A 24294-nucleotide genomic window follows, 5' to 3' on the forward strand; every position below is an offset into this window, starting at 1 on the left:
TGCTGCCCCGCATCCTCAGACTAGAGATCCCTTTCAGGACAGAGGAGGCCCCAACAATGCATGACTGTCTTACCCCTCTTCCACTCTCGGCACACCTTTCCCACTGCCACCACTTCTGGCAAACCATAACCTGGGGCCACTGGATACTATCCATAATAGAAAAAGGGTAATTCCTTTCCTGGTAAGAGAAAACACCAATGAGTCATCTGAAACCCCCGAAAAACCAACAGCATCTCCTTCCACAGGTTCTGATAGACCTGCTGAAGCTGGGTACCATAGAACCTGTTCCCTCAGGACAGGAAGGAAAGCGTTTCTACTCCCATCTCTTCCTTGTTCCAAGAAAGATGCCCCTTTGAAGACCCATCTTAGACCACTTCTTCCTAAATCTTTACTTTCAGGTGCCCACCTTCACTCCCTGCTATCTCTCATACCAGCCAAGGCTTTCATGGCCACTATGGACTTAGAGGCCTACCTACACATACCCATCAGAACTTCCCACAGAAGATTGCTGCATTTCTCTGGGGCATCTCCTCTCATTTCCAATTTACTGCTTTGCCTTTTGGTTTGTCCCCTGCCCCCCCAAGAGTTCAAAAAACACCTGGCCCCGGCCATTCCTTCTGCAGATCTCAGGGAATCCAGATTTACCCCTATCTGGACAACATTCTAATACTGGCAGAGTGAAAAGATACCCTCTCAAAGCATCTGCACTTTCATTTCCCTTCTGCAGAATCCAGGGTTCACCTTTAACCTTCCAAAGTCCTCCTTCCAGACCAGGACAAGATTGTTCTGGGTTGCAGAATGCGAACGGACAGAATGAAGGCTTTTCTCTCTCAGGACAAGGTACTATCTGTGACCTCCCACTTCAAGGAGCTGGTACTCTCTCAGACAATAACTGCAAGGCAATTCCTTAGACTCCTGGGCTTAATGGCAGCAGCCATCATTATGCTACCACTGGCCAGAATACATATGCACATGCTACAGTGGTACCTCAAAAACATTTGGTTCCCAGCACCTGAATCACTTGGAACAAGTAATCCCACTCCTTCCTTATCTAAAGAGGGAAATCAGCTGGTGGATCCAACAGGTCCAGCTAAACAGGGGGATTCCACTTCAACCCACCCCCTAACCCAAGAAATGCATACAGATGCCTCCTTGAAGGCGAAACTCATCAATGTCAGAGAAATCACTGCAGTCTTCTTAGCTCTAAAAACCTTTACCCCTCTGCTTCTACCAGGGGTCCTTCAAATAGTAACAGACAATACCACTGTAATGTGGTACCTCAACAGACAGGGAGGGACAAAGGCATATCAGCTGTGCAAACTAACCCTGCTGATATGGGATCTAGCCTCTCTCCACATCTTGTCCCTGCAGGCAACCTACATCCCATCGCAGGACAACAAGCAAGCAGATCTCCTAAGCAGGACATACTGTCCACAACACGAATGGATGCTGGACAGGACCAACTTCTTAGATATAGTCCACGGTTGGGCACTCCTCAAATAGACCTGTTCGCCTCCTCCCCATAACAGGCAGCTAAAGACCATTTGCTCAAAGAGCTACTCTCCTCTAGGTTGGAGAGTAGATGCTTTCAACAATCTCTTGGGAGGGGAAGTTTCTTTATGCCTACCCCTTTTCCACTGATTGAGAAGTCCTCCTGAAGATCAGGAAGGAGAAACCAAAAATTTTGTTAGTGACTCCCTACTGGTCAATGCAGCACTGGTTCCCTCTACTTCACAGTCTAACCAAGTGCAGTCACTACAAGTTACCCTACAAGGTGGACCTCCTGACACAAGAAAAAGGAACTCTTCTCCACCCACACTTGCAGATGATGTCCCTGCCTCAGTGGGTGACAAACATTTGATCCCATGCAGACACTGTGAGGATGTGCTTTCAGTCCTGAGGGAGGCTGGGAAACCTATAACAAGAAAATCATACCTAGCTTATCATACCTAGCTAAATGGGAAATATTTACTAAGTGGTGTCTAGACAAGGGAAGGGACCCTTGCATTGCTGATTCCCCCCCCCCCCAGTTCTTTCTTGTGTGTGTCAACTGATAAAACGTGGGCTTTCTATTCTTCAGTGAAAGTACACCTTTCTGCTATATCAGCCTGCTTGCCTCTTGATCCCCCTTGCTAGCCAGGCTCATTGTAAAGCTCTTCATTAAAGGGGTGTTGCACATTACACCATCAAAAAAGCCTAATCCTCCACCCTGTGACCTTAATTTCATCCTGATAAAGCTTACCCAACACCCATTTGAACCTGCTCGGGCAGCTTCCCTTTAGATATGTGCATGGAAAACAGTGCTTCTAGTGGCTATCACATTTAGCCGGAAGGGTTTCAGAGATTTTACGTCTTAATGGCTTGCCCCCACCTACTCCACGTTCCTCAGACAGGGTCACCCTGAGAACTAACCCCTCCTTTATGCCCAAGGTGGTCACTGATTTGTCTCTAAACCAATCCAGCCACCTTTCCCCTTCTCACTAATGAAGAGGAGAGGATATTCCACTCCCTGGATGTACACAGGCAATTAACATTTTATCTGGACGAAACTAAATCCATTAGTTAATCTAAACAGCCCTTTGTTTCCTTCTATCCCTGAGCATTGGCAAGGCAGTCTTCAAACAAACTGTCGCATGTTGGATCTGGAAACCCATCTGTCTTTGCTACTCCCATCGCAGAAAAAAAAACAATGGGAGTAAAGGCCCACTCCACAAGGGCAGTGGTCACCTCCAAGGCTTTCCTGAAAGGTCTGGACACAGGTTCCATTATGTAAACAGCCACATGGTCCACTATCCACACTTTCAGCAAACATTACAAGCTTGACCAAGTTTGTAGAGCACGTACAGGATTCGCCAGGGCAATCCCATAGGGCTTTGTAGAGTCCTCTTCTGCGTCCGCCACCCTCTCATCCAACTAAGCTGCGATACTCTCCCACAACAAGAATACTGCAACATAGGAATAGAAGGACATAGAATAGTGTAAAATCTTACCATAACCATAGATGTCCTTCTCTTCCATGTTACAGTATTCCTTCCCACCCACCAGTGACCCCCTCATCATTCTGCTTTCATCCCAGCATCACCATGGACCGATCGATGCTACAGAAGGACCCCAGGGTCCCATACCTAACACCCATACCCGCAACAGCTGGAAAGGCCACAGAAATACCTCACTAAAAGAATCACAGGCCTAAAGCAGATGCCATATACTGACCGTCTAAAAAAACCTCCAGCTATACTCTGTGGCATATCGTCTACTCAGAGGTGATCTCTTCTTAACATACAAGGCCATGTCAAACCCTGAGTTGTTGGACATGCTCCACTTAAAGAAATCCCAATCCCTCAGAGCCACACGCTCCAGGGATCTAAACCTTGTCATCACAATGAACAAAACATGCTGGAGGGATAGGTTTCTGACCCAGAGACTCCCCATACTCTGGAATAGACTGCCCATATATATTGAGCAGAGCCCCTCATTGGCCCTCTTCAAAAGGGACCTTCATGATTGGATGGGAGATAGGAAATTCACCCCGGGGATCAGGTCAGTCGCCCTGCTAGACAGGGGTCTGGAGAAGTAAATATTGTGGGAAGAAATATCCAGGGAATTGTTATGGCTAGGCTTGCATAGGCCCTAGGGCCGATAGCCTAGTACCAACCTATGAACCACTGGCACCTCCTTCTGCTGGGCCTTCTACTTCACCTGCTAAGCTTCAAGTTCTGAGGATTGTGCATGCAACGTTACGTTTAAGGCTCCTAGTTTATGGCCTTATGTGCGACGTCCCTCGCAGCTGCAACAGCCAAGCTGAAGTTTTTGTATAGGAGCCGACATACGAGTCGCTTGAGGGCAGGAAATCCCAAATCAAGAATACTGCAACATAGAAGAGAAGGACATCTATGGTTATGGTAAGATTTCACACTATTCTTTTTCTTAGCAGCAGACACTTAATGCTGGAAGAGCAGTAATTTGAGATTAGCATTATCCTTATACAGGTTGCTATAACTTCGACTTTAAATATCTCTCGAGTTATGACAGTGTAATAGGTGTTAGCCTTGCAAAACTGAATTCTATCCATGAATGAATATCCATTCAAAAAACGTTCATGAATGTAATGTGTAGCTTTATGACTAAAGTTTGACACTGTAAAGCATCAATGCAAAATGCTCAGGTTTAAACAAAACTAGTTAATCTCAATTTCCTATAATCTTAGAAAAGCAACATTTGAAAGGGGAGCCTTGCCTGTCCTTGCTAGTTACATATACTAACTGAAACAAAATAACTTGAAATTATTAACTTCAAGATCACCATACCTTATATGAAAGGGTAGTTCTTTGAGATAGTACAATCTGGGGGGTTAGTATGTAATTATAAAAGCTGTACATTTGTGTTAGTACTCCAGAGTTTTGAACAGATGTAAACATCTGTCTTGATACATGTGTAAGAGACACGCTTGTTTATTTCTTTGTATGTCTGTGTCTGTGTGTGTGTGTGTGTGTGTGTGTGTGTGTGTGTGTGTGTGTGTGTGTGTGTATATATATATATATATATATATATATGTATATATATATGTGTGTATATATAAATGTATATATATATGTGTGTGTATATATAAATGTATATATATGTGTGTGTATATATAAATGTATATATATGTGTGTGTGTGTATATATATATATATATATATATATAATGTGTATATATTGATGTATATATATGTTTGTGTATGTATATATATATATATATATGTGTGTATATATTAATGTATATATGTGTGTGTATATATATCTATATATATATATGTATATGTGTATATATTAATGTATATATATGTGTGTATATATTAATGTATATATATGTGTGTATATATATCTATATATGTATGTATATATTAATGTATATATATATGTGTGTATATATATATATATATATATATATATATATATATGTATATGTATGTATATATTAATGTGTATATATATATATATATATATATATATATATGTGTGTGTGTATATATATCTATATGTGTATGTATATGTATATATATGTGTGTGTATATATATCTATATGTATATGTATATATATGTGTGTATATATATGTATACATATATATATATATATATATATATATATATATATATATATATATGTATATGTGTGTGTGTGTATATATATATATATATATATATATATATATATATATATATATATATATATTTTATATAATCTGTATGTGGATGTATGTCAAAATAATATATTACCATAACGTTCAGTTGAAAAACGGCGAGATATAAATGACAGAAGTTTATTTTCACGAATTTCCGGATTGTTGTAAATTTTCCCTTGGTAAGTAAATAATCGGCCAACAAAACTTAAGCAAACCGATGCAAATAAAAACCACCCAAGTGGGGGGCTTTACCCCCCCCCCACAACTAAATATGCCAACTCTGAGATTGCACTACACCGAGAAAAGGGTAAAGTTCACTGCATTGGCCATCTGACTCCTTTTGAGGTGAAACCTTACAATGGTCTGGACCTTCGCAAATGTAAACTTTCATTGTTTCCATCTCAACATTTTGGAACTCGACATTATGGTAATTTGTTATTTTGACATATATCTGTGTGTGTATGTGTGTGTGTGAAAATATATATATATGTCCATTAACATTATGCATTATTTGCAGAGTGTTTTATTTTTTCTTTTTCTGGTTTCAGACAAATGACCTGATAGATGAAGATGAGAAGTTAGCACAGCCTGAAGAACTTCCAGATGATAACGGTGAAAAATGTATTGAGATGATAGATGCAAAAAAGCTGTTGGAGACCGAAGAAGACTTTGAGTCCATGAATGTAACTGCATCCACAAGGTACTATAATTATCAGAGGGTCAGAAGTAGTAAAGGTTATGTCCTTCCATATCACTGTTGCAGTATTCATAAAGTAAGGAACCTTCTGCCAAGGATAACCCAACGTTTGGCCAGTATACCAATGCCTGTAGTACTTGTAGATGTTCATGTTTCACTGTTGCAGTCATCACACTTGGGTTGTCTGCCTGCAGGTAGCCCTCAGTCGGCCCAAATGCTAGAGACTTAGTATTTCTGCATCGGTTGCTGTCACTCCAGGACTGCTGTCAGGTCGTCAGGAGTATATAAACAGGCAGCTGACACCATTATGTCAGTCTTTCTTGCCGAGTAGTCCGAAGCAGTTCGCGCGAGTGCCTGTCGGCCGCTGCCAGACTTTTTCATTTACAAATTGAGTCATCCTGAAGTCCTCTAGAGCTAAGTACCCTGTTGGGGATCCCTTTTTCTTGCTCTAACCAATGTCAGAAAAAGTTAGCAATTGTCTCGCCTGTGGAAAGCAAGTACCACACCGATATTTTCATTCTTACTGTGTCACCTGTTTAGGCCCAGACCACGACGTACCTCGCTGTCTGTTTTGTGCCCTGTTCAACGCCCGAACCATTTGTTGTTGGGCCCTTATTGTCACTAAATACTTTTGATGTTCTTCATGTTTCACTGTTGCAGTCCTCACATATGTGTTATCTGGCTCCTGTTAGCCCTCAGTCGGCCTGATTACCAGAGCCCTTGGTATACGACGGCTGCCGCCGGTTGTAAAACTGATGTCGGAACGTCAGGTATATAGGGAGGCAGCCGACGCCATTTCCTCAGTCTGTCTTGCCGCAGATCCCGAAGCAGATGCATTTCGCACTAGTGCCAGTCGGCCGTTTACCTTAGTTTCGCTTTTCGACTACCAAGTTGAAGATGCCTTCAGATAAGTATCCTGTTGGGGATCCTCTTTTTTTTGCTTTAATGAGTGTCAGATGAAGTTAGTACCTGTCTTGCCTGTGGAAAACAGATTCCGCACCGTTATTTCCATTCCTATTGTATAACTTGTTTGGGCCTTGAGCATGACTTCCCTAACTGCGATCTCTGTGCTTCCTTTAATCCGCGTACCATACTCCGTAGAGCTAAGATTTTGTATAAGCATTTCGAGTCTGGCCTTCGGATGTACCTAGGAAACGCAAAGACAAGGGCCACGACAGGCCTAGGGTTAAATCTACTGACGACGCACTGGTGAAAATAGTAGTGAGCACAGCGGTAGTCAGTGAGTCGCATTTGCAGCCCCTGCAGTCCGCAGATTTTCAGCTGCAAACCTCTGCCAGGATCTTTACGGAGTCTTCCATGCCACAGGCTGTTATATCGTCTTCAGACCCTCCGCCTGTCGCCGCCTCAGATGGGTCCGGAGCCGCTTCTGATGCCTCCTCTTTTCAACATGAGACCAGAACCAGACCGACTACCTTAATTCAGACTTCTGCAGTTCCTAAGCCTCCTGAGTCCCTCTGGATTGCTAGTAAACCTTCCAGCCGCAAACCTACTCACAAGCAGGCATCGGCGTCCCCTCCTGTACCTCATTCCCAGTTGGTAAAGATGGCTGGTGATCATCTTCGCCTGATTAGGGGCTTTCACCCCCCCCCCCCCAAAAGAGGGCTAGAGACTTATCTCCTAATATTTTTTGAGTCTGAGATTTCCAGCATGTCTGCTGGTGAAGAAGGAAATTCTCAACTTTTTTCTGGCTTTGAGGATTCTGGTGCTGAAGACTCCATCCCTTCTGCCTCCCCTCCAGAAGATTTTTCCTTTGGGGATTCTTTGAATACTCTTAGGGAGCATTTTAAATGGGACCGTCAAGATTTTCCACAGTCTAAGAAAAGAAACATAGAATTTTTTAGATTTGCCACAGCATAAGCCTCTGGCTATATCTCCAGTTTTGGAAGTTGTGGATGATGTGTTCATGGAAAATTCTTTAACTCCTAATTTTGTCCCTCCTGCACCCAGAAAATCAGATAGTTATTACAGGGTTCCTGAATCTCATCACTTCCTTTTTAAAAACCCTACTGCTGATCCAGAAATTATTTCTCAAGGCCCCAAGGGTGTTAAGGCTACTATTGCTAAAAACCCTGTGCCTTCTGATAAGGAATCTAGGGCCTTGGACAGGTGGGGTAAAAAAGTCTATACCTCTGCAACTCTTGCCATTAGAGCTGTGAATTGTCGTTTTCACATGCTTAAGTATCAGCAGCATACTTTGTAGGCTATTAAGGCTAAACTTTGAGATATTCCTTCCATGATGGAGAACAAAGATTTACAAAACTTACTGAATTTTGCCACTTTAGTTAATAAGCATTCAGTTCATCGTGGATGTTCGTGTTACACTGTTGCAGTCATTACACTTGGGTTATCCTGCCATCAGGCCGTCCCGCAGTCAGCCAGAGTTCAAACGTCTTGGTCCGGCGTCGGTTGCTGTCGCTTCTTCCCTGACGTCAGTGCGCCAGGGGTATATAAGAGGCATCCAACGCCATTTTCTTCAGTCTTTCTTACCTCACGGTGCCCGAAGCAGAAGCAGTTCGCAAATGCCGGTCGGCCGACTCCTGAGATTTTCAAATAGAATTTCAGACCGAAGTCTTCAATAAATGAATTTCAGACCGAAGTCTTCAATAAAGCTAAGTACCCCATTGGGGAATCTTTTCTTGCCTCAGTCCGATGTCAGAAAAAGTTAACAATTGCATTTCTTGTGGGAAGCAAATCCCTCATAAGGACTTTCATTCTTATTGTATTCCTTGCCTAGGCCCAGACCACGACGTCACAGGTTGTCGGTTTTGTGCTAGGTTTAATAATCGTCGGTTTGATTTCGCCCGGCATTTCTTTGGTAGGAAATTTAATTATACCATGCCGTCGGAGCATCCGATGACCGGCAAGCATAAAAAAAGCAAGGATAAGGACAGGCAGTCGAGACCCAAACCAGACTCCGGGGCCTCTGCTGTGCCCAGTCGCCGGTTCTCCGTTTTTCAGTGAGGCGCCTACGCAGGCCCTGATGACCGCTGATTTAGAACCTCAGACGGCTTCCGATTCCCAGGCGGAGATTACTAGGCCGCCGCAGCCTTCATCCTTAGCCCTTTCCGACTCCAGAGCAGGAGGAGATTCCGGTGCAGTTGAAACGCCTTCAGTTGCAGAAGGTGTCTTCAGACCGACTACACTCACTATCAAATCTTATGCTAAGCTGTAAACTCCTTTAAAAACAAATAAAAGGCTGTACAGCAGTCTCCAGTACAAGGCCCCATACATAAGAAACAGATGCTTAAGATGGCTGAAGATTTAATTACCCTAATCAGGGGTTCCCACCCTTTCCTGATAAAAGGCCAAGACAAGAGGAGGATTATGCTTCCTCTGACCCGGTCTCAATTTCCTCAGATTCTCCTGAGGAACAGGAATACTCTTTTTTCCCCCCTTATGAAGACTCTGATGCTGAAGAGTCTATTCCCTCAGCATCTCCCCCAGAAGACTACTCCTTTGGGGAAATCTTACATTACCATGAGGGAACATTTCCACTGGGAAGGCCAGGATTACTCTGATTCTAAGAAAAGGCTCCAAGAGTTCCTTTTTCTACCCCAACACAGACCACTTGCTATCCCTCCCATGTTAGACATTGTGGTTGATGTTTACTTAGAATCTAGCCTTAACCCAGACTCTCTACCTCCTGAACCAGCCAAACCAGACAGATACTACAGAGTCCCTGGCACTCACAAATTCCTATATAAAAGCCCTGTTGCTGATCCAGAAACCATTTCCCAGGGTCCCAAAGGGGTTAAGGCCTCTATTGCTAAAAATCCTGTACCCTCTGTAAGGGATTCCGGAGCACTAGACAGATGGGGAAAGAAAGTATATACCTCAGCTACTCTAGCTATGAGGGCCTTAAATTGCAAGTTTCACATGCTGAAATATCAGCAATACCTGCTGTCTCAATTAAAACAAAAAATGATCACACATTCAGAGCAGCCTTATTTCAAGGAAATGCAAGATTTGTTGCATGTAGCTGAACAAGTGGGAAAACATACTTTACAATGTGGATTTGATTCATTGGAGGCTTCCTGTAGATCAGCAGTGACTGGGTCTGTCATACGTAGACATGCTTGGTTAAAAGAACAAACCCTACCTGATCATGTTAAAGCAAAGTTATTGGATGCACCTTTGCAGCAGGATGTTTTATTTGGTGTAAAAGCAGAAGAGGTTTTAAAGAAAATGGCAGATAAGACAAGTATTTACAAGCCTCACCAATGGGGTACCACAACCCAGAAAGGAGGAGAAGACTGGCCCCCAAGCTATCAGAAGACAAACACAATGACTTAACCCTCAGACTGCCAAGCAAATCTCTCTTGGCAGCTCCCTTGGGAGGAAAATTAGCACTTTTGCAGAAAACTGGCACATCATCACAAAAGACAAATGGGTCCTAAATATTGTCTCACAAGGATACAGATTCCACTTCCACACTTTGCCAAGGATAAATGGAATGCCAAACCTGCCACCAAATTACAGCTCTCATGGACATGAGACCCATTCAACAGGTAGCTACAAAAGAGCAAGGACAATGATTTTACTCAAGACTTTTTCTAGTTCCCAGAAAGGACAAAGCCTGGAGACCCATTCTGGACCTTTCAATCCTAAACACTTATCTCCAAGTACCCAAATTCAAGATGCTAACACTACAGCAGCTTCTTCCCATGCTGGGCAAGAAGGCTTGGCTAGTAACATTGGATCTCAAGGAGACATACCTGTATGTCCCTATCAGACAAACTTGCAGAAGATACCTCCGATTTATTGCAGGTTCAACTCATTATCAATTCTCTGCACTGCCCTTTGGCTTATCTACTGCGCCCAGGGTCTTCACAAAATGCCTGGCACCAGTAATTGCATACTGCAGACAGAGGAATTCAAATATATCCATACCTGGATGACTGCCTTATTCAAGCAGAAAGCAAGGACATTCTTTTAAAGCATCTGGTGTTTGTCAAACTCCTATTAAGTTGCCTAGGGTACACAGTAAACGAAAATAAATCAAAACTAGTGCCCTCACAAAACAATATTCCTGGGTGCCAGCTTAAATACAACGGCCCAGATGGCTTATCTCATGCCAGACAAGCAAGAACAGCTGACTCAATACTTCAAAAAGATGGCAACAAAGACCCAACTCCCTGCAAGAAAAATTCTGCAGGCCTTGAGATTCATGGCATCTTGCATACTACTAATACCATTTGCAAAACTACATATGAGGAAATTACACTGGTACCTGAAAAGCATATGGACTCAGCACAGCCACAGCTTGGAAACAATAATACCACTCAATGTGATAGTGTTCAATCTCGCCGTTTGTTCTTACACATGGGTTCGGAGCCGATCCTCGGCTCCGTGCCGGCCTCTTGCAAGCTCTGCATCGAGAAGAAGCTCGAGACAATCTAATACCCACAAACCCCCTCTGCCTTTACCTCAGATCTAGTTTGCCGCTGCTGCGTTCGCATCGCTGGGAGCTAGCTCGAGCATCTAAAGTTAAGATATAACTTAATTTGTTATATTTTATTGGATTTTTTTGTTCTATTTGATATAACTTGATATACTGAGTGATTGTGTGTTGAGTGGGTTAAATTCTCGGTACCGTTAATCTTATTAATCGGTTAGAGTTTTTCGGGGCCTACAACCCTTCTTAAATTTAAAAAGGATTTGACATTTAAACAGGATTTGACATTTAAACCGGATTTGACACTTTTTTTCTCAGATTTGACTATAATACTGGACTTGCCTTTTTCTTGTAAAATGTCTGATAAGGTAAAATCAGGATTTAAGCGTTGTCAGTGTGGCCAGAAAATGTCAGTGACTGACAACCATAGTTCCTGCGTCTACTGCCTTGGCCCTCTCCACTTGCAAGAGGACTGTTCTATCTGTCACTCTTTTAGTGGGAGGGTCATGACAGATAGGCGCAGGAAACTCATGGACAGAGGTTTATTAAAACCTTCTTTTCAGGAGGCTCTGGATGCTTCTGACCAGGCATCGAAATCCTCTAAGGAATCGAAGACGTCGGAGCCCAAGTCATCGGCTCCGAGCTCTTCAGCAAAAGTTAGATCACCGGTTCCACAGACTTCAGGGCCGAGTGTTCAACTGGTATCGGTTCCTGAGCCTCGAGTCTTGGAACCGGTGATGGAGCTCCCTCCTTCGACCTTATTGAGGTTGGCTCCTTCTTCGGTTCCTTCGACCCGTTCTTCTTCCAAACTCTCTGATATCGATGTGGATCGTGTGGTGCAGAAGTTATTGGAGCATTCGGCCCTGTCCAAACTTATTTCGGTTTCCACCCAGTTGGTGTCGAAACTTGAAGGCCTCCCGGTGTCTCCATCCATTCCTCCTCCGAGACCTGTTCAGTCTTTGGAGCTGGAAGAGGCTGATCTTCTGAATGTGGAGCCCTCTGGTCCAGAACCGTCTTTTTCTCGGTCTGTTCCTCTCACCTCGACTCCGTCGGACCAGATACCGGAGTCTCGGAGCCGACGATCTGTCCTTGGTTCCGGGGCCGAGAGTCGAACTGACGTTTCGGTTCCGACTCTTCTCCTCGGGGCCTCTGCGCGGATCGATTCGGCTCCGTCCTCGGGGTCGATGCCTTCGGTGCCTGTGTCGGGGATTCTTCCCATTTCTTCGGAACCGGGAGATTCTTCGATGCGGGACCCGGGGGCGTTCGACCTAATGCGGAATGTGTTGTCTACCCAGACAACCACATCAGTGGAAGCAACCTCTCCTCCCCATAAAGGGCCGTTATCCTCCTCTGCACCCACGGCCACATCCAAGCGTCGGGCACCAGTGTCTCAGCCACCCCTGGAGGGTGCCCCCGCTTCCTCGGAGGCTTCTTCGGATGCTCCCCATGAAGAAGTCCCTAGGAAAAGATTGTGTAAGAGGAGACACTTGGATTCTCCACAAGAATCCTTGACATCTGATACTGACTTAGATGAGTCAGAAGGGTCCCCTAAGTCACCTTCAGAAGATGTCTCTTTTTCGGACATATTGGAGATCCTGAAACAGAGAGGTGACTGGCAGTCCCTTCCCCCTTCTGAGGATGAGTCAGTTTTGCTGAAGGCATTTGGTGCTCGCCCTTCTTCCTCCTGGGTCACTCCTCCCTTCGACGAATTAATGGAACTAATTGCTCGAAGGGCGTGGGAGGCTCCTGACACAGTGGAACCAGTCCCAAGGAAACCCAATAAATACATCACGGCACCTCAGGACAACTCCTACTTAACAAAAGGAGTTCCAGTGGACGCTATGGTGGTGGCAGCGGCCACGAAAAAGGAGATGTCAGAGTCTTCCTCATCTGTCCATCCCCCTAATAAAGATTCTAGGACGATGGATAGGTACGGGAAGCGCATTTTTAGTTCAGCGGCTTTTTCCATGCGATCCCTGAACTATTTGACCCATTTTACACGTCTACAGAGGGATCTAGTCAGAGTTGGGAGATACCCTCCAGGGTACTACAGATGCTGCTGTCTCAAAGTGACAGCGCAACTTAATACCCTTACATCCATTGTGAACTCGTCCATGAGGCTGATTTCCTACGCAGCCGAAGGTTCGAGTAGGGCAGCAGCTTCAGCGATTGCTCTTCGCAGACAATCCTGGATGCGCTTATGTTCCTTTGTGGAAGCCTTCAAGTCTTCCTTTACTAACGCCCCATTTGACGGTGCCACTCTCTTTGGCCCCAAAGTAAAGGAGACCCTTACCCGGTGTGAACAGGAGGGAAAGACTCTGTCTGCTGTCAGAGTCCGTTTTTCCACCCCAACCAGACCGTACCCCAAAGGGCAACGTGGTGGAAAAATGTGGTTTCGAAAACCCCAAGGATCTTTCCCAGGCACACAGGAGATGCCCCTCTAGAGGCAGAGGAGGGGCAGAGGTGGAAGACGCCGCCCAGGCGGCAGAGGGGGTCCGCAACATCAAGGTGACAGGGATACACTCCCTGGTAAATCTTTCCAGCCCTCCTGAGAGGAGGCCCGACTGTCCTGCTCTGGAGGCAGTCGGGGGTCGCTTAGCTTTATACCCTCAGGCCTGGCAAAATGTAACAACAGACAAGTGGGTAAAAAGCGTGGTTACCAGAGGTTACAACATACCCTTTCTATCCCATCCCATTCCAAAGAAAAGACTCCCAGATGTACCGCCCCATCTGCGAGAGCCAGCAGCTATAGAGATTTCAAAGCTGCTAGAAAAAGAGTCATCCAACCAGTCCCAGCGGACCAGCAAGGATTCGGGACTTACTCAAGGTTCTTTTAGTTCCAAAGAAAACAGGGGACTGGAGGCCCATCCTGGACCTAAGCTACCTCAATACCTTCGTCAGGAAAGAAAAGTTCGAATGGTCACGCTTCAATCGATCCTTCCATTCTTACAGAAGGACGACTGGATGTGCTCAATAGATCTAGAAGATGCATACTACCACATCAAAATGGCCAGGGCATCCAGAGATCATTTGCGCGGCTGGGGCCAGTCACTTTCAATTTCGAGCCCTGCCCTTTGGTCTGACCTCAGCCCCCAGGGTCTTCACCAAATGCATGGCAGTGGTAGCGTCTCACTTGAGACGCCAAGGATTCCAGGTGTTTCCGTATCTGGACGACTGGCTCCTTTCTGCCACCACCCAGCGTCAACTGTTACAGGCCAGAGACTTTACTCTTCAACTGTGTGTTCACCTAGGAATTTCCGTGAACTTCGGAAAATCCTTGTTTCAGCCATCACAAAATATTTTGTTCATAGGAGCAGAATTAAACACACGTCAGTTAATTCTAAGACTTCCCCCGGAAAGGATACTATCACTTCAGACTCACATACGTCTTCTACTTTTGTCAAGGAAATCTCCAGCAAAACTGGTACTGAAGGTTTTGGGACTCATGTCAGCCTCCCTTATTGCAATACCCTTGGGAAGGCTGCACATGAGAGTCCTTCAATGGCTACTGTTTGCACAATGGTCGTTTCAACAACTACCTCTAACACACGAGATTCTTATAACAAAAACATGCAAGGCACATCTAAACTGGTGGCTTCAAACGTGCAACCTTTCCAAGGGGAGACCATTTGTGCTACCCACGCCTACAGTTACGGTGACCACGGACGCTTCCCTGATAGGGTGGGGGGGCATCTTTCAGGGACAGACAGTCCAAGGCGAATGGACCAATTTGGAGTACAATCTGCACATCAATGTTCTAGAGTTGAGGGCAGTGTTTCTAGCGTTGCAACACTTTGCTCCCCTTCTTCCTCTAGGAACTATTGCAGTTCAGACGGACAACATGTCTGTAGTCTGGTACATAAACAAGCAAGGGGGAACCAAGTCCTATCAGTTATGCAGAGAGGCCATGAGAATCTGGCAGTGGGCGGAGTCCACGGGTCGCTTTCTAATAGCAACGCACATCCCGGGGTCATCCAACGTCATAGCCGACAGGCTGAACAGAGCAATTCTGTTACCGCACGAGTGGTCCCTAAAACAGTCAGTGGCGAAAAGGATTTTTCGCATGTGGGGCCAGCCTTCCTGCGATCTGTTTGCGTCTCCAATGAACGCCAAATGCAGGAGCTACTTTGCCCTATTACCCCCTCCAGGGGAAGTCCCCAGGGACGCACTGATTCACGATTGGCCCCCGGGACTCCTTTACGCATTTCCTCCATTTCCCCTGATATCAAAGTTTCTCCAGAAAGCCAGAAACCTTCACAGGACAATAATCCTCATTGCCCCATTCTGGCCTCGTCAAATTGTGTTTCCCTTCCTGAAGACACACTGCATTCGGGAACCCTGGATTCTGGACCCAGAGCCAGATCTATTGACTCACTCGTCAGGGGTTCCCCATCCCGTGCTCCGGTCCCTCCATCTAGCAGCTTGGTTGCTCCAATTCCCAACTTAGCCAGGTCTGATCTTCTTTCGCCAGCAGTTCGGAATATATTGGTGGCTTCTCATAAAGCTTCCACTACTAAAACATATTCTAGTAAATGGAAGCGATTTGTATTCTGGGCAAATACACAGCAAGTGGATCCTTTTATAGCTCCTTTGAATAAAATATTAGAGTTTTTAACGGACTTATTCCATCAGGGTGCTTCTCCTGCTACACTAAGGGTTCAATTGGCTGCCATTTCAAATTTCCATGTGGAAGAATGTGGGGCTCCTGTTATGGCCCACAGACTTTGCAAAGCCTTTTAAAAGGGTTTTCACATTAGACCACCAGTCAGATCTCCTACGTCACCTTGGAGTCTAAACTTGTTGTTATCTAAATTAATGTTGCCCCCCCTTTGAACCTGCCTCTTCTTGCCCATTAAAATTTTTGTCCTGGAAGACTCTCTTTTTGGTAGCCATTACTTCCGCTAGGCGAGTATCTGAACTTCAGGCTCTCTCCATCAAGCACCCTTATTTGATCTTTCACTCTGACAGAGTTTCTCTTGAACTAATTCATCCTTCCTCCCTAAAGTGTGTTCTATTAACAATATTAATCAGTCCATTGAATTACCCACTTTCTTCAAAAATCACTCCAACAAGATGGAGTATATGTTGCACAAATTAGATGTACACAGACAACTAAGATTTTACTTGGATAGAACAAAAGATCACAGAAAAACTGATCAACTTTTTGTGGCCTTTGCCGATAGCAGGAAAGGACTAGCGGTTACCAAAAGAACTCTTTCTAAGTGGCTAACGGATTGTATAATCTATGTCTATGATTCCTCAAATCTAACTCTCTTACACAAACCCAAAGGACATTCCACAAGGTCAGTGTCTACATCTCTGGCTCATGCAGCCCGCCTACCACTAGACGCTATTTGTGCGGCTGCTACTTGGTCTAAGCCACATGCATTCATTTCTCATTATAAGGTAGACAAGGCTTCTAGGGACAGGGCAACCTTTGGTTCCACTGTGTTCAAGAACGCCCTTCCGTGAGTTCCTCAGGAACAAGGAGCTAGGGGCGCTACCCATGTGTAAGAACAACGGCGAGATTGAACACTATCACATATAGAAGTTATGTCCTTACCATAACGTTCCATGTGGAGTGTTCATCTCGCCTTTGTTCTTACATTCCCACCCTCCCGCCCTGAAGAAGAGCGTTCTTTTGATGCCTGGCCGGGAGCATTCTGCTACTGCTTTGCAGATGTTGTGTACATAGTTGGCATATATATATATATATATATATATATATATATATATATATATATGTCTATTTGTTCTTTTATATATATATAGTTATGTGTAGACTCTTATTTCTGTGCATATGTGATGTAAGCATGAATGTGCTCTCTCTGGAGATTGGTTTGCTTGCAAACTAGATCTGAGGTAAAGGCAGAGGGGGATTGTGGGTATTAGATTGTCTCGAGCTTCTTCTCGATGCAGAGCTTGCAAGAGGCCGGCACGGAGCCTAGGATCGGCTCCGAACCCATGTGTAAGAACAAAGGCGAGATGAACACTCCACATGGAACGTTATGGTAAGGACATAACTTCTATTTCCCTGCCTTCAACAGGAGTTTCTATGGTGGGCTCAAGCATGTCACCTCAATAACGGTCAGCCTTTTACCTTACCCACAGCCAGGCAAACTATAACAACAGATGCATCGGACTATGCCTGGGGAGCACACATGACAGGACAGTGCATTCAGGGCTAATGGTCTACAGATCAAAGGCATCTGCATATCAATCAAAAAGAAATGCTAGCTGTACAGAATGCCCTAGCAGCTTTCAAGGACCTCCTACATCCAGGGCAATTCCTAATAAAGACGGACAACACCACAGTAATGTGGTACATAAACAAGCAAGGGGGCACTCCCTCCTACCCCCTATGCAGACAACCAATGACCTTGTGGAACACAGCACTGACCTACCAAGTTCAACTACAAGCGCAATTCCTGCCAGGAAAGAAAAATATATTGGCAGACGACCTAAGCAGAAACATCATGGATCCGCACGAGTGGAAACTAGATCCACAAGTATTTGCAATGATAACTCAAAAATGGGGACGCCCAGACATGGATCTGTTTGCCAACCCCCCAAAACTACCAACTTCGGAAATTTTGCACAATGACTTTCCACCCACTAGCTTGGAAAGTGGACGCACTCTCATTCAGTTGGAAAACATTGACAGTGTATGCCTTTCCTCCGCTGCCTCTTCTAGCAAAGGTGCTGCTGAAAGTCAGATTAGAGAGGCCACAAATGATACTCATTGCTCCAGACTGGCCATGCCAGCACTGGTATCCAATACTAAGGAACATGGCCCATGGCCAACCATGGATTTTGCCTCAAATACCTCACCTGCTCACTCAGCAAAACAATCAGATTCTACACAGCCAGCTCAAGACTTTAAATCTGGCTGCTTGGCAAATTACCTAAACAACCAGCCAGCACTTATCTCTAATGCTGTTATGGATGTCATTCTGGAGGCCAGGAGGCCCAGCACCAGGAAAGCATATTCAGACAAATGGAAAAGATTTTGCACCTGGAACCAGGCTAAAGGCCAAAATCCCCTTGTTCCAAACATTCCTCAGATTCTACAATATTTAACTGAGATGTTGCACAAAGGGCTTTCTTTTTCATCTATGAAGATCCACGCCTCTGCGATTTCAGCTCACTACAACACGGATCCTCCTTTATTTTCACATCCACTGCTAAGACAGTACCTCAGAGGGACTAAGAACATAAGACTGCCCAGGAGAGCACCAACACCAGCTTGGGATATCAACTTTGTTCTGGAAAAGCTTACACTGCCGCCCTTTGAACCAGCTTTTTTCAGCTGATTTACAGTTTCTATCATGGAAAACTGCCCTGCTACTGGCAATAACTTTAGCTCGAAAAGTCTCAGAGCTACAGGCCCTAATGGCAGTGGAGCCTTTCCTCATTTTTCATCAAGACAGAGTCTCTCTACGAACTAACCCTTCCTTTATGCCAAAGGTGGTATCCAGTGTGGCCCTAAACCAAACCATTCATTTGCCCATCTTTTTCCCAAACCCCCAGAACAGAGGAGAAAGGCTCCTGCACTCTTTGGACATTTACAGGCAATTAAGTTACTACTTGGGTAAAACTAAGACTTTCAGAAAATCTGACCAGCTCTTTGTATCCTATGCTGCAGGATCACAAGGAAAAGCTATCTCAAAACAGACCATTTCAAAATGGATAGGACATTGTATCCATTTCTGCTACAGACATCATGGGAAACTGGTACCTGCTACCATTAGGTCCCATTCCACCAGGGCTACAGCTACACCAACAGCTTTCTCAGGGGGGTACCAACCAAGGATATTTTGGAGGCTGCAACTTGGAGTTCAGTGCACACCTTCACCAAGCACTGCCACTTACCTCTATACTCTAAAACCAGAGCTGGCTTTGCCACTGCAGTTCTGCAGGGCCTACTAGCCTCCCCAAACCCTGTTTAACTCCACCGCCCATCCTTAGCTTTGGGATTCAACCCAAGTGTGATGACTGCAGCAGTGTAACATGATGAACATAGTACAGTTTTGTACCTACCATAAATGTAGATGTTCGAGTATTCACACTGCTGCAGTCCAGGTTACCCTTCCTTCATCCCGTCTGACCTAGCTGAACTTTTCTATACCTTTCTATCTGGTACAACCTTTGTGGTGTATTTGCTTGTAACTGAAGGTATTCCTTGTATTTCCTTTACATGTTTTATTGGCAATATGTATTGCCCACCTACTTGGGGGCACCTGACATCTGGGGCAAGAAAAACTGAAGAAAATGGCATCGGATGCCTCTTGTATACCCCTGGCGCACTGATGTCAGGGAAGAAGCGACCGCAACTGACGCCGAACCAAGACTTTGGAACTCTGGCCGACTGCGGGACCGCCTGACGGCAGGATAATCCAAGTGTGATGACTGCAGCAGTGTGAACACTCGAACATCTACATTTATGGTAGGTACAAAACTGTACTTTTTGACACTTTGGAGGCTTCCTGCAGAGCAGCAGCCACTGGTTCTGTAATTAGAATGCATGCTTGGCTCAGGGAGCAGCCTTTTTCTGAACCTGTTAAATCTAAATTGCTGGATGTTCCTTTGCACAAGGATAATCTTTTTGGTAGTAAGGCTGAGGAGGTACTAAAGAAGTTGGAGGATAAGGCAAAATCTGTGCAAGCTGTAAAAGATTTCCTTCAGGTTCAGCTTCCTCGGTTTGGTAGGCATTATCCTTCCAAGAATTGGTCTTTCCCTGATCCTGGCAAGCAGGGTCGCTGTAGGCTTAGGGGTTTCATATCTTCCATAGGGCAGGCTTCTGCCCTTCAAAGACTAAACAATGGCATTCTTCTGCTAAATTGGGGGAGTTCTAAGCCAGCTTCCCAGAGCAAACATTCTCATTGACTCCGACCTTCTTGTGCCTACCTCTGCAGACCCTGGGTTTCCTTTGGGGGGAAGGTTAGCCAGGTACGCAGAGGTATGGTCTACCATCACAGACGACATATGAGGTCTCAGTATAGTAAACCAAGGTTACAAGTTTTACTTTCACACCTTCCCTGTTGTACAAGGATACCCAGACATATCCAGAACTCTCAGGGCAGAGGTAAAAACTCAATTTTCTTCTCTACTGACTATGGGGGCTATAGAGCCAGTTCCTGCAAATCAGGCAGGCCTAGGTTTTTATTCAAGGTTTTTTCTGGTACCCAAGAAAGGGGGCACCTGGCACCCTATTCTGGATCTTTCCATTCTAAACACTTTACTGGTGATTCCCAAATTCAAGATGCTCACCCTTCAACAATTACTACCAATGCTGGACAAGGATTCATGGCTGGTAACTTTGGATCTCAAGAAGGCTTATCTGCACATCCCAATAAGGGAAAGTTGCAAGCAGTTCCTTCGCTTCAGGGCTGGGGCGCAACACTTTCAATTGTCTGCATTGCCCTTTGGCTTATCTACTGCTCCCAGAGTTTTTATGAAATGCCTGGCTCCAGCCATTACTTTTTGCAGGCGGAGAAACATTCACATTTATCCTTACCTGGGTGACTGTCTCATTCAAGCAAACTCCCCTGAACAACTAGAAAAGGGTTTGGATTTCGTGAAGAGCATTCTCACCTCTTTGGGTTACACTCTCAACGAAAAGAAGTCAAAATTGGTTCCTTCAAGGAAGATTGTTTTCCTGGGAGCGAGTGTAAATACAGCCACCCAGATAGTATTCTTCCCTCAACAGAAGCAAGATCATCTTTCTGCTTACTTCATAAACTTGGCAAGCATGACCCAGCTCTCTGCAAGGCAGTTCCTGCAAGCACTGGTGTTCATGGCTTCATGTATTTTCATGATCCCATATGCAAGGCTGCTTATGAGAAAGCTTCAGTGGTACCTCAAGAATCTTTGTTGTCAACACACATAGGACTTGGACTCTATTCTTCCCGATTCCCTGTCTACAAATGGAGTTCCTCTGGTAGGCGACAGCCTGTTCTCAGAACAAGGGTCTGCCTTTTTGCCTATGACCTGCCAACTAGACTGTCACCACAGATGTCTCAGATGTTGCATGGGGGGGGCTCATCTGGAGGTCAGGGGCATACGGGAAACTTGGAGCACCCAGCAGATTCATCTGCACATAAACTTACAAAAATTGATGGCAGTGCAGCAGGCCTTGCTGGCTTTCAGGGACCTACTCTACCCTGAGACTCTGCTGATCAGGACAGACAATACCACAGACAATGTTGGGTACATCAACAAGCAAGGGGGAACTCACTCTTACCCTTGTGCAGACAAAGCATGAGACTATGGTCCATAGCAGCATCCATGGGCTTACATCTAATAGCCCATTATCTTCCATGGAGGCTAAACCCCCTGGCGGATCATTTGAGCAGACATGTTCTGGATCCTCACTAGTGGCAACTGAACAGGGACATTTTCCATCGCATCACTCATCATTGGGGCACCCCACAAGTGGATATTTTCTCCTTTCACACCAATCATCTCCTTCCAACCTTCTGCACCAGGGAGTTTCACAACAAAGCTTGGAGGGTGGATGCATTGTCCTTCCCATGGACACATCTCTCAGTTTATGCATTCCCTCCTCTGCCTCTTTTTCCCAGAGTGCTGCTAAAGGTAAGGGACGAAAAACCAAAGGCTATTCTGATAGATCCAGATTGGCCTATGCAGCATTGGTATCCCCTCCTTCGCAGCCTTTCCCAAGCTTAACCTGGGCATCTTCCCCTGGTACCAGATCTGTTGGTTCAGGGAGGAGGAAAGTTCCTTCATCCTCATCTTCAAACTCTGCATTTAACTGCCTTTCTAATACTTTAAATCTTTCCCAACAGGTGGTTGAAGTTCTTCATGAGGCCAGGAGGCCTAGCACAAGAAAATTCTATGCAGATAAGTGGAAGAGATTTTGCTCTTGGATGCTAGCTAAAGGAGAAGACTCTTCTCATCATTCTCTTTCACTCATCCTGGGCTACCTAGCAGGGTTGCTTAATGGTGGACTTTCCTTTTCTTCAATCAAAATTCACGCTTCAGCAATTTCGGCTCATTGTTCTTTTGAGCAACCCATTTTTCCACACTCCATGGTGAAGCAGATGATTATCTTCATGTTTCAATTTTCCATGAGATTTTTGCTTAGTTCGTCTGCCAGTGTATTTAGCTTTCCTGGCAGGAATTGACCCTGTAGGTGCACTTGGTAGATCAAGGCCGTGTCCCACAGAGCCATGGCTAGTCTGCAGAGGGAGTATGAGTGGGTTCCTCCCTGCTTGTTTATGTACCACATAACAGTGGTGGTGTCCATCTTTACCATTAATTTCCCTGGAAGACTGTGGACCTTGAAGGCTGTCAGAGCATTCTGTACAGCTAACATTTCTTTTTGACTGATATGCAGGTGCATTTCACTTGGGTTCCATTTGCCTTGAATGCACTTCCTTGCCAAGTGGGTCCCCCATGGTGGGTAGTCTGATGCGTCTGTTAGGGTTTGAGAGGCAGGGGGTAGGGTGAATGCCAGTCCCTTGTTTTGGTGACAGGCCTCTGCCCACCAAAGGAGCTCTATCTGTAGACAAGGTAGGATAGGAATCATTGCTTGTAGATCCTGAGAATGTTGACACCATAGGCTTTTTAGATACCATTGTAGTTTCCTCATATATGCAGTCTTGCATATGGAATTAGGAGAATGCAGAAGACCATGAACCTCAGGGCTTGCAGTATTTTCCTTGCAGACAGCTGGGTCTTTGTGGTCAGTAGTTTGAAGTAGGCTGTCAAATGAACTTGTTTTTCTGACGTGAGAAGGGCCATCTGGTAAGTTGTGTTCAAGCTTGCTCCCAGGAATACAGTTTGTTGGCAGGGTGTGATTTCTTTTTGTTTATGGTGTACCCCAGCGAAGTTAGCAATTTCTGTACAAATGCAAGATGATTCAATGCTATGTTTTGGCTTTCTGCCTGAATTAGACAATCGTCCAGGTATGGCTATATTTGGATATTTCTTTGCCTGCAAAATGCAATGACTGGAGGTAGGCACTTTGTGAATACCATGGGCACAGTAGATAAGCCAAAGGGGCAGTGCAGAGAACTGATAGTACATGTAACCTGCTTTGAAGCGTAAGTGTCTTCTGCAAGATTCCCTTATTGGGATGTGCAGGTACATTTCTTTTAAATCCAGTGTTGTCAACCAGGCATCCTTGCCTAGCATAGGAAGCAGCTGGTGAAGAGTTAGCATCTTGAATTTTGGGATCACCAAAAATGTGTTTAGGATACAGAGGTCCAGGATAGGATGCCAGGAGTTGTCTTTTCTGGGCGCCAGGAAAAGTCTTGAGTAGAAACCTTGTCCCCTTTCCTCTTCTGGAACAGGTTGAATAGCCCTGATGCTTAAGAGAGAGAATTTGCTTTTGAGCCTCTGCCCACTGATTCGGGGGTAGATCTGGCCAACCGTTTGGGGTTGGTAAGGAGTGAAAGTGGAATCTGCATCCTTGGGAAACTGTAATTAAAACCCATTTGTCCTAGGTAATGAGTTCCCCATTTTTTGCCTGCCGGGCAATCTTTCCCCCTAAAGGAACAGTCAGTTGTGCTGGGCTTGGAAGATTTAAAGTTAAGTCATTGAGACAGTTTACCATGGGGGGAGTCTTACCACTCCCTGCTTTGGAAGTGAGCACCCCCCACTGCTTAGTCCTGTGAGTACCTTGGGAGTTTTGCTGGTTCTGGATTTGGACTGAGAAGCCTGGAAGAGGCAGGAAAGGACCAATTTTTAAGAGGGCCAATGTCTACTAAATCTGGGAGACTGCAGGAAATCTTTTCACAGTTTGCATAGACTTAGCTTTTTCCTCCATCTTTTTAAGTACTTCATTTGCTTTGTTGCCAAACAGGTGGTCTTGGTTTAAGGGAGCATCCAGCAATTCAGCCTTAACATGATCTGGCAAAGATTGCTTCTTAAGCCAAGCATGCCTTATAAAGTACAGACCCAGTGACCGCAGCCCTGCAAGATGCCTCTAGTGAATCAAAACCACATTGCAAAGTATGTTTTCCAACTTGTTCAGCAGAATGCATTAAATCC

The 24294-nt window shown here is 45.0% G+C and overlaps 1 protein-coding gene across 1 annotated transcript in view; it reads left to right on the top strand.

The window, feature by feature from the left end:
* The window catches only part of FAM13B (family with sequence similarity 13 member B), a 2585606-nt gene that overhangs the window by 727252 nt on the left and 1834060 nt on the right, over positions 1 to 24294 (top strand). Inside the window, exon 7 of the mRNA XM_044069837.1 lies at positions 5713 to 5864. Coding sequence (XP_043925772.1) covers positions 5713 to 5864 — 152 coding nt within the window. The remainder of the gene's footprint in view (positions 1 to 5712; positions 5865 to 24294) is intronic.

This window comes from Protopterus annectens, chromosome 4.part0, assembly GCF_019279795.1.
Source record: "Protopterus annectens isolate FY-2018-M chromosome 4.part0, PAN1.0, whole genome shotgun sequence".
Lineage (NCBI taxonomy): Eukaryota > Metazoa > Chordata > Ceratodontiformes > Protopteridae > Protopterus > Protopterus annectens.